General features: G+C 34.7%; 1 protein-coding gene and 1 long non-coding RNA gene across 4 annotated transcripts in view; one reads left to right on the forward strand and one right to left on the reverse strand.

The window, feature by feature from the left end:
* The window catches only part of LOC106465757 (follistatin-like), an 88,060-nt gene that overhangs the window by 76,572 nt on the left and 1,239 nt on the right, over positions 1-10,249 (forward strand). For 2 of the 3 annotated variants that reach the window (XM_022393685.1, XM_013925991.2), the window contains one exon: positions 7,716-7,943. In XM_022393685.1, coding sequence (XP_022249393.1) covers positions 7,716-7,943 — 228 coding nt within the window. Of the gene's footprint in view, positions 1-5,634; positions 5,727-7,715; positions 7,944-10,249 lie in introns of those variants that run through there. The other variant, XM_022393686.1, reaches the window with a different exon arrangement.
* Positions 4,181-10,249, reverse strand: part of LOC111087349 — a 16,036-nt gene continuing 9,967 nt past the window's right edge. The window contains exons 2-3 of the long non-coding RNA XR_002612050.1: positions 5,320-5,324; positions 4,181-4,257 (exon numbers count right to left, since the gene is read on the reverse strand). This is a non-coding gene — a long non-coding RNA (uncharacterized LOC111087349). The remainder of the gene's footprint in view (positions 4,258-5,319; positions 5,325-10,249) is intronic.

Genomic DNA, 10,249 nt, shown 5'->3' on the forward strand with positions numbered 1-10,249 from the left:
TCTACCAAGGTGGTTCTAAACAGTTCCTGAATACCTCTACGTGTCATTTGGAGACTTCTATGCTTTTTGTGCTTGACCATTAAGCTCGTAATTTTAGTCACCTTACCACTTCAAATGATTCTTTGCAGCCTCAACGCTAAAAGAGAGCTGGAAATTCCTTCTTTTTAGCCAATAAAAATGACCAAAACATTTCAGTTCAAATTAAGAAAAACTGTATTGGGTAGTGTTTTGTTGTTGTTTTTTTCAGTAAAAATGTCCCTCCCCTCTGGCTCGTGAAGGGTCTGTTCCACCTTGTTTCCTAAACACAAAAACAGAAATATGCCTAATAATATTTCAATAAAATTAATAAGCTTATATTTTTCTGAAGGATTCTTAGCAGATATATATAAACGGATAGGTAGATAAATGTAACTTATTCTGAATACTAAGATACTCTGCTTATTGTACTTTGAGTTTTCTTAACAACGTACTAAATCAATACTTTAATGATTAAAAAATAAAATAATAATGTGTAGTAAAAGATAGATTTGGTTTATCACACTCTTAATACCAGCAAGAATTTTATGTTTTCCAACCACGACTTATCTGGACTTATTAGGAAAACACGTAGGTCCAAAATCAATTAATGACAAAAATACGAAACCAGTTTGACCCTGATAAAGAAGGGTACACTTTTCGAAAGCGCTCGGGTCATAGGGTCATTGAAGTTCAATTGTAGTCTTGTATCGATATCCTCAACTTGCGCGCTCATAGTTCACTAGTTGGTATTCATAGTAAGAAAACAGTCTGAATGGTTGTAAAATGTATATGTATAAGAGGATTCTATTTCTTTAGAAGGCTTAAGATAATTTAACCTACTCCTTACCACTAAATGTTGTAAAACGTATATATTTAGTAATTAAACGGAATGTGTATTCGAGGCGAGTTTTCTACATTGTTCTAAGTCTCTTATAAAGAAGCAAGTTTGTTTCCTGGGAATCAGAAAATATATACAGAAGAACTGCACATAACAGTAGAAGTACAAGACGATTTAGTGCATACGCTTGGTTGAGTTTGTGTACACAACATGTGACATTCTGAAGGGCGAAGAGTGTTTGGCGCCAACCGTGCAGACGTTAGTTTATTCTTTTTTTCTTTTTTTTTCAAATGTTAATTGTGACTGTTACATTATATAATGGCCTACTCCTTGGAATCTTTCACGATGCTTTTCAAATGTCAGAGTCTCCGCCAAGATAAGAAAGTTATTTTAAGTCGCTTGTTTTCACAACAGGTAAACAAGAAAGATGGTATAACGTTTTTAGCACTGTCTGGTCTGTAGATAGGCTGTCAACGAGTGGAAAACGTAGGGCCACTGACTCTATCAATCCAGCAAACTAACCGACTAAGTTGCATGTAAAAAAAACAAAAAAAAACTGGATTCGCTTCAGTTTAGTAAACAGTAAGTTTAAGGGGAAAATAACAGTAAGAAACACATTTTTTTATCTTTCGTTTAACTCACATTTCATAAATGAAATGCTGTACTTGTTACATTTTGTCAACAACAAACTTAAACGTAGTGTTTTAACCCACCACAAGAGGTCGTTAAGTATTTATTATGTTTCTGCTATTAACATTCATATTGTCAATATTTTAGAATTTTTTATAACTAAATTTCCGTGTCAATTGTATAGACTATAGACAGTTGCCTATGAATCTGTGAAGGTATAAAATTCGTTGGTCGTATCATTGATTGTTTCATAATGCAATTAATAATTATTTTGTATGTCCTCCAGTGGCTCAGCATTAAGTCTACAGACTTACAACGCTAAAAATTAGGTTTCGATAGCTATGGTGGGTAGAACACAGGTAGCCCATTGTGTAGCTTTGTGCTAAACAACAGTCAAACCAAACCTAACTCTTTTGTGAGTAAGGTCAATTTAAATTGAAAGCAGGATAGTGCTTTTTATCTTTAAATGAATTTAATACGAACAAATTTAATCATTAGAATCTTTACATTGTTAAACAAAAGAAATTAAAACATAAATCCATTAATGTGACATGCTTTAATTCTTCTGAATATCTTGAAATTCTTTACTGCAAATTTGCCAAAGAAAAGATTTAGAGATAACTTTTAGTATTTTTATCGTTATTTGTTATTCAGTAAAAATAAACTGCCTAAACTGGTCTGTCATAGAATATTATTTTTTTATATATACATCTCTTGTCCTTTACTGTTACTGACTGTCCCGTCAGTGGGGAAGTCTTTTCTTGGTAGATGGTTAGCAAATTCGCCAGTGGCTCTATCCTTGGTGATATTATGAAAGTGGTCAGTATACTTAACTAGAGAAGTTCCACTGATGTATAAGCAGTTGGCTGTTCTCCTGTGAATATCCCTCCAAAGAATTATCCTTGGTTTGGACCACCTATTCTTCTGAATTCTACTCTTTTGTTTTTCATTCTAAGTTGGTTGTCTTCATTACCCTGAGTGGCCATCGTTGTTGTTATCTGAAAGTCCCTCTGGATGTGTAATTGTCGTACAGTGCACGGGGGTGTGTTTATCATAGACTGTGAAGCCAGCCTAACCTTACATCAACATTTCCACATGAAGTCAGTTCACAATATGCACTCTTCGTCAATTTCAATTACTCACATATCATGTAATATAGAGAAGTTTCACACAGTGAGGGAGACTTACAACATTCTTCTTGCCGTAATTTTATGTCCATTTGCTGTTCACACCAATCCATCTATTTTATTCATCTCTGGAGGAAATTTCCCACTTTTAATAACCAAATCGCGTCAGATAGCTGTAGCCATAGAAATAGATGTACTACATGACTTCCATCAATAAACCCATTGACTTATGGACCGGTTTAGCTAAATAATACACTTCTTATTTTCTTGTTTCTGTTGGGACAGGTGGGGTATTCTCAACCTCGGGATACTGGCTCCTTGGTATATTATCAACGACTGATTAATTACAGTCTCGGACGTTATGTCCTTGTGTTTCTTACTTATAGTAGTTTTCTTTTTTTCTAGTGTCTTGTGGGAACAGTTTCTAGAAATTTGCAGTTGATACACCCTGTGGTTTACTTTTTCTATCCTGAGTAAATAACTGTCTAAAAGTCTAATTAGTCCTTTGAAATCTTCTAGATTTCCATCAGAAATAGTTAATGCTTTATTGACGATTTCTGAATGGTGCTTTCAGTTGATTGTCTGCACTTTTAATTGACTCAATTTCCATTACCAACTGAAGATCATCTACTTTCTTTTAGAGTAATTCGCACATTCTCATCCACTATAGCATCTGTGAATTGGTCCTCAGGACAGAATAAGTGACCAAGCCTTTCTACATCTTTTGCAAATTTGCCTAAGGTCTAATCTTTCCTCGTACTCTGCTACTAGACTTCGATTTGGAAAATTCCTTCTGGTGTGTCACTCTAAACCTTTTGGATAAGACAGCTATCAGTGCTTGATAGTTGTTACAGCTCTCAACTGGATGGTTGATTAATGTTGTTAAACCTAGTCCTTTTAAATGCTCAGCAAGGCGAGTAGTTTGTTCACTGTTTCATCCATTCACTAATGGAATTATTGTGAACTGAGCCTTATATGCCTATCATGGTACTTTTCCTGTTGATTTAACCCAATCTGATTAAATTTCTATCTTAATGAGGCATTAATATAAATGGAGTAGTCCATGATGATCTTGCAATCATAGATGGTATAGTAGTAGTTGTAACAAATGTAGACCAAATGGGAAGGTCTTGCAATCATAGATGGTATAGTAATAGTGGTAACAAATGTAGACCAAATGGGAAGGTCTTGCAATCATAGATGATATAGTAGTAGTGGTAACAGATGTAGACTAGATGTGAAGGTCCTGCAATCATAGATGGTATAGTAGTAGTGGTAGCAGATGTAGACTAGATGTGAAAGTCCTGCAATCATAGATGGTATAGTAGTAGTGGTAACAGATGTAGACCAAATGGGAAGGTCCTGTAATCATAGACAGTATCGTAGTAGTGGTAACAGATGTAGACCAAATGGGAAGGTCCTGCAATCATAGATGGTATAGTAGTAGTGGTAACAGATGTAGACCAAATGGGAAGGTTCTGTAATCATAGATGGTATAATGATCATTCTCCACATCTCAACCAGCTTCTTGTCTTCAATCAAATATATTTCTGATCTTCTTCCTTCCTTAACTCTTTAAACACACTATTTTTTGCACATTCTGCCAGGATTATTTTCATGATTTCCTAATAATTATCACCATACCTTCTACATTTTGAATTTTCTTAATTTTGTTCTTTCCTTCAACATCAGGCGGTATGGATACTCACATTGTTGAGTAAATAGCCTCACACCTCTTCCTGTTGAACATTTGGTGATAGAAGGGTGGGTAGAGAGACTGGTGGGTAGCGAAGTAGTATCTGTGGGTAGAGAGACTCGTGGGTGGTAGAAGGGTGGGTAGAGAGACTGGTGGGTGGCGAAATAGTTTCGAATGCGAGGTCGTTTGTCGATGCCCACTGATGTTGTCATTGCAAGAAACTTCAACAGCTTGTACCTCGACTGTCTCTAAGAGTACGGTTTCTTTGCAATTTGTGCTTTTATGTACTCGTTGATAGCAGTGATGAAAGCGATAATTATATCTCAAACAGTCGAGGGGCATTGAGTTGTTCGGCAAAAACTCAAAGTCGTTACTTCTGGATGAACTATCTTGCAAACCTATCTCAGCCCAATCATAATCTCTGGCTCTGGATTCCGCTTTCGTGATCTCTTTGCACCCCCTACGTCTTGGCTAAGGGTGATGTTCTGCTCCTCCTCAAAACTGACTTTAACTCGCGAAATGTTCAAGTAACTTTCTGATGTTTTCATAATATTATATTTTTTTTCCTATTCTCTACAAAATTCGAGACATCACGTCACTCCAAATGCAGACAGCCAGGAAATTTCTTGGCATCAGACATCATCACTCCACCATGCCAAAACCTCATATAGTAAACACTACAAAAGGTCTAAATTAAAATTTGGAGTTCAAATACAGTTCTGTGACTTACACGCCAACAACACGATATCAGTGATTCGTGTTATTAACGCATGTACTATGGTATTTTTACATAAGTGGAAATGATAAGTCAGTTTAAAATCCACCCTTGTTTGTAATCATCGTGTGCAAGTGTTAAAGAAAGCAGTAGAGAAACTTTCATAACAGTAGAGAGGTTAATGCATTAATGGATTGAATGTGCCTAATCTAAAAATCATACTGTCAATCTCTTTGGAATGAATGAAAAGTTCTCCTTTCTTTAAGTTTAGCTTTTCCATTTCTCTGCACTACACTTTATCTATACTTTCTTATTTTTTGTGAGAAATAACTTTAATTTCTGACCACCCCTGGGATATTAAACCTAAATACCTACCACGATAGGATTGGATTGTAAATTGTGTCTACAACTTTTTTGTTCAAGATTCGCGCTATTTTTCCTTTCTAGACCGTTAACTTTTGTTACCTTTATATTATTTACTTTTCATTGTCGTTCTTCCCTCCTATTAAGTTCACATACCCCTTATTGTTGTATCCCTTTGAACAATATTACAATTTACTATATTTATACAGTTTTTATACCGATTCTTTTTTCATGTTACTTCCCTTAGATCATTTGTAGCTTCAGGAACATATTCTCCAGCCACGTGTTACTGGTCCTTTAAACCTAACCCTTATATTGACAGTTTCATCGTCACTGGTAACCTGATGAAAGGCTGTTTTCCAAAACGTTGTTTTCTTGTTTTATTAATAAAATTATTTTAATTTGGCGAGTTTGTCATCACTACTTTACATTTTATTTTTCATTTTGTTATTTCCTCGCATACGCAATTATTTTATTACTGAAAGTATAAAATTAAATGTATGGACAACAAAACTGGAAAAATATTTGTTGACTTCTGAATTTAGAGTCTCTGTTGATTAAAGAGGTTTGTGTTTTTTTATTTAAAATGTTGATGATATAACAGAAAATAGCTTAATTCAGAAATGATTTAAGTTTAAATTGAATTGATATTTTTACTTTCATGATAAATTTTATTCACTTGGCTCTAGGCTAGGTGATCCCACACTAAGTCTTTACTTTAGGCTTATTATACCAACACTCACTACACTTATAAGGTTTCACGGCACATACCCCACCCTCTTGCACCCCCCCCCCCTCACTAAAATCGTAATGGGCAGACAGTAATCGAATTATTCTATATGGATAAATGCATTTTGGTATTTATGACTCCTTTTATTTCGAGAAACCACGTGTGACGTGAACACATTGGCTTTTATATTCGTTAGATAAGATACTGGTAATAGACTTAATATATATTTAACGCTAGATTGGTTATTCAATCTCTTAGGACTTTTCAAAAAGAAAAATCTATAATTGTATGTCAACCACATTATATCCATATTTATTTGATTTTTCCCGTGACCGAACACAGAGAAGCTTCCAACAGGGACATCAAAACATACGTATGATTTATTGAAAGTTAGTTGTTTCTGGCTGTCATTTTTACCTCTTCGCTCTGGACCAGTCATAGAGGCAACGAAACTTGTGAAGTTTTCTTATCAGAGCATTACTATAGTCAGCTGTTTGAAAAACTGACCTAACTTTCTTCACAGTTATTCCTAACTGGAGATTAACAGAACAATATAAATGTATAAGGACCAAATATATATTATATATATATATATGTTAATACGTCTATAACTGAGAAACGCTAAGCTAATACGGCAACGACAAACATGTTGAATAAACATGTAAAACTACAATTAAATACTTAAAAGAAATGTTCAAATAATTAATAGAATTAATTAATAAAGCATGATTTATTTATACATGATTCTCATTTATTTACTTAGTGAATTCACTGAAGTTTTGAAGAATTAGCAGCGTCAAACGGACTGGATGAGGGGGTATATTTATAGATGTGTATTTCGTGTTTTGTTTTGTTTTCACTTAAGAGTCACGTGGTGTATGCAAGCACATATGTTAAGCTGTAATTTTTTTTTCACGCACAAGTCATTTATTATACAAGAATACATTCTTGATACAATCGGCGAATTCAAACAGAAAGTCTGCGTTCCTCACGGATATAATATTTAGCTTTCACGAATTAGACCTAAAACGATGTTCATTGCGTGTTGAAACTATTCCGTAAAGTGTTTTAAGACTTGTATCACGTGCAAGAAGAGAAAAAGCTAGTTAAATCATATTTATTGACCTTTTTTTGTTTTTACTGTTGGACTTGCTGAATGGAATCTATACGTGTTGTTTAACACTAAAGATGCTGCTATTTAGTCAGTCGACTAGTGACTCCTGACTACAATGATTAAATAACTTTAAAATACTCTTTTTTTATAACAAGTGGAACCAAAGTTTCATATTAAAGTTAAAGTTTTATACAATGGTTTCTACACTATGTGTTTTCTTCAAATAGAAATTTCAGAGGTTCCTTATGCTAGTAATAAATGAGGCATAGCTGATGAAACAAAACTCGATTATTTTCATTCGGCTGTTGACGATACAGTTGGTGTAACTTTGGGAATACGTATTTTTGTTAGAATCATAAGAAAAATTAAATGGTTTGAATGTTATGCTTTGGTAATAGTTTACTCTTTTCCTTGCAAGATAAAAAGAAGTATTAAAGTTTTGTACTATATATATATATCATAATGTTTCCATTTATAATCATAGCAAACGCTACTTGTGAGACAATTCGATGTCACCAGAGGAAAACTTGCTTACTTAATTTGAAAACGAGGCTTCCCACGTGTGTCCGTTGTCCAATGGCCTGTCCATGGGTGAAGTCAGTCCCTATCTGTGCCACTAATAATCAGACATATTTAAACTGGTGCCAGATGATGATACATTCTTGTCAAACAAAGGTTATGTTGGAGACCACAAGTAAAGAAGCATGTTCAGGTGAGTGATTCTTGTTAATAAAGGTTTTGTTGGAGACCACAAGTAAACAAACATGTTCAGGTGAGTGATTCTTGTAGAACAAAGGTTTTGTTGGAGACCACAAGAGAACAAGTATATTCAGGTGTGTTATTCTTGTAGAACAAAGGTTTTCTTGAAGACCATAAGTAAAAAAGCATGTTCAGGTGAGTGATTCTTGTTAATAAAGGTTTTGTTGGAGACCACAAGTAAACGAGCATGTTCAGGTGAGTGATTCTTGTAGAACAAAGGTTTTGTTGGAGACCACAAGAGAACAAACATGTTCAGATGAGAGATTCTTGTTAACAAAGATTTTGTTTGAGACCACGAGTAAACAAGCATGTTCAGGTGAGTGATTTTTGTTAACAAAGGTTTGGTTTGAGATCACAAGTAAACAAACATGTTCTGGTGAGTGATTCTTGTAGAACAAAGGTTTTGTTGGAGACCACAAGTAAACAAACATGTTCAGGTGAGTGATTCTTGTACAACAAAGGTTTTCTTTGAGACCATAAGTAAACAAACATGTTCAGGTGAGTGATTATTGTTAACAAAGATTATTTTTGAGACCACAAGTAAACAAGTATGTTCAGATGAGTGATTCTTGTTAACAAAGGTTGTGTTGGAGACCACAAGAGAACAAGTATATTCAGGTGTGTTATTCTTGTAGAACAAAGGTTTTGTTGGAGACCATCAGCAATCAAGCATGTTCAGGTGAGTGATTCTTGTTAACAAAGATTTTGTTTGAGACCACGAGTAAACAAACATGTTCAGGTGAGTGATTCTTGCATAACAAAGGTTTTGTTGGAGACCACAAATAAATAAGCATGTTCAGGTGAGTGATTATTGTTAACAAAGGTTTTATTTGAGACCACAAGTAAACAAACATTTGAAGAGGAGTGATACTTTTTTGAAATGGACATAGAAAGTTGAGATTTATGTATTTTTCGACAATATTACATATAATAGTCTCATTACCATTTTAAAAATCTCCTAAAAGAAAAATATATGACAATTAACATCTATAATTGCTAGCAATAGCATTATAGTAATATCATAGAAAAAACAAATTGCATTGTTTGTCTGAAGGAGCACGTTTACTAAACTGAGAAAAAGTTTGGTGATTTTTTGTAGTTACTAAGTAATATTTGTAACGTCCTATCAAGTTTTCTATTGATATCAGTAAAAAATAAGAAAATATTTTTTTTACTTGTCACCGTTCTTTACAAAAGTGAACTATGCTTCTAATTCAAATTAAATGAAATAGTTTGATCACATATTAATAATATTTTAAATTGAGCAACGACCCTTTTTAACATATAATTAAAAAATGAAGTTACTAACGTCATGTATACAAAATAGGAAAGTGGTTTGAAACAATAGATGACAGATTTCAGACACTGTTAAGCATACAGGATAATTAAAGCATCTGCCTTGGAATATTCTAGCCTTGTAAGTTAAATATATTTTTCTCTTTGAATACTTAATGATGGGTCCTTCTGAGCATGTCGTAAACGTGAATTTCACTTTGCTGGCAGAAGAGTTGGATAAGCTTTTACTCCGTTGACTTCGCTTATCTTTATTTACGGCCTGTATGTGTAACTCTTATACGGTCGTGAAAAAAAAATGGTGATGGTGTAACCTACAGAGCATTGGTCGTTGACTAAATCGGAAAGACCAGAATATTCAACGCTCTCTGATGCTGTAATATTACACGCATGAGACAATTGTGACCTTGAGAACGAAAATAAAACAAGCCACTAGTCTAATAGCGGAGAGAAGTGGTAGTAATCTTTGAAACCAAGAGATAACATGATTAATGTACTATCTCTGAAGAGAGTACATCGAGCTTCATCATGGGGGAGTCGCCCCCCCCCAGTGACACAGCGGTGTGTCTGCGGACTTACAACGCTAGAAACCGGGTTTCGATACCCGTGGTGGGCAGAGCACAGATAGCCCTTTGCGTATCTTTGTGCTTAACTTCAAACAAACAAACATACATGGGGGAGGGGGGGATCGAGATCTAGTTGCCCTCCAATAAAGCCAAAACTAACAATATTTTCGTGGTGGTTCAGGGTGAGATAGTTTCACTTACCTGTGACATAGTAGATTTGAATGGAAAATGGACGACTTTTCGGTATGACATAGTAGAATTGAAAACTTTAATGGATTGCAACAGTCTGTTGGATGGAAAAGGGAAGATGTTTCGGTTTTTATATTGAGGGCTCCTCAGGTCTCAAAAACACCTCAGTATAGAAACGTCGTCCTTATTTCGTTCAACGGGCAGTTGGAGT

This window comes from Limulus polyphemus, unplaced genomic scaffold (assembly GCF_000517525.1).
Source record: "Limulus polyphemus unplaced genomic scaffold, Limulus_polyphemus-2.1.2 Scaffold2041, whole genome shotgun sequence".
Taxonomy (NCBI): domain Eukaryota; kingdom Metazoa; phylum Arthropoda; class Merostomata; order Xiphosura; family Limulidae; genus Limulus; species Limulus polyphemus.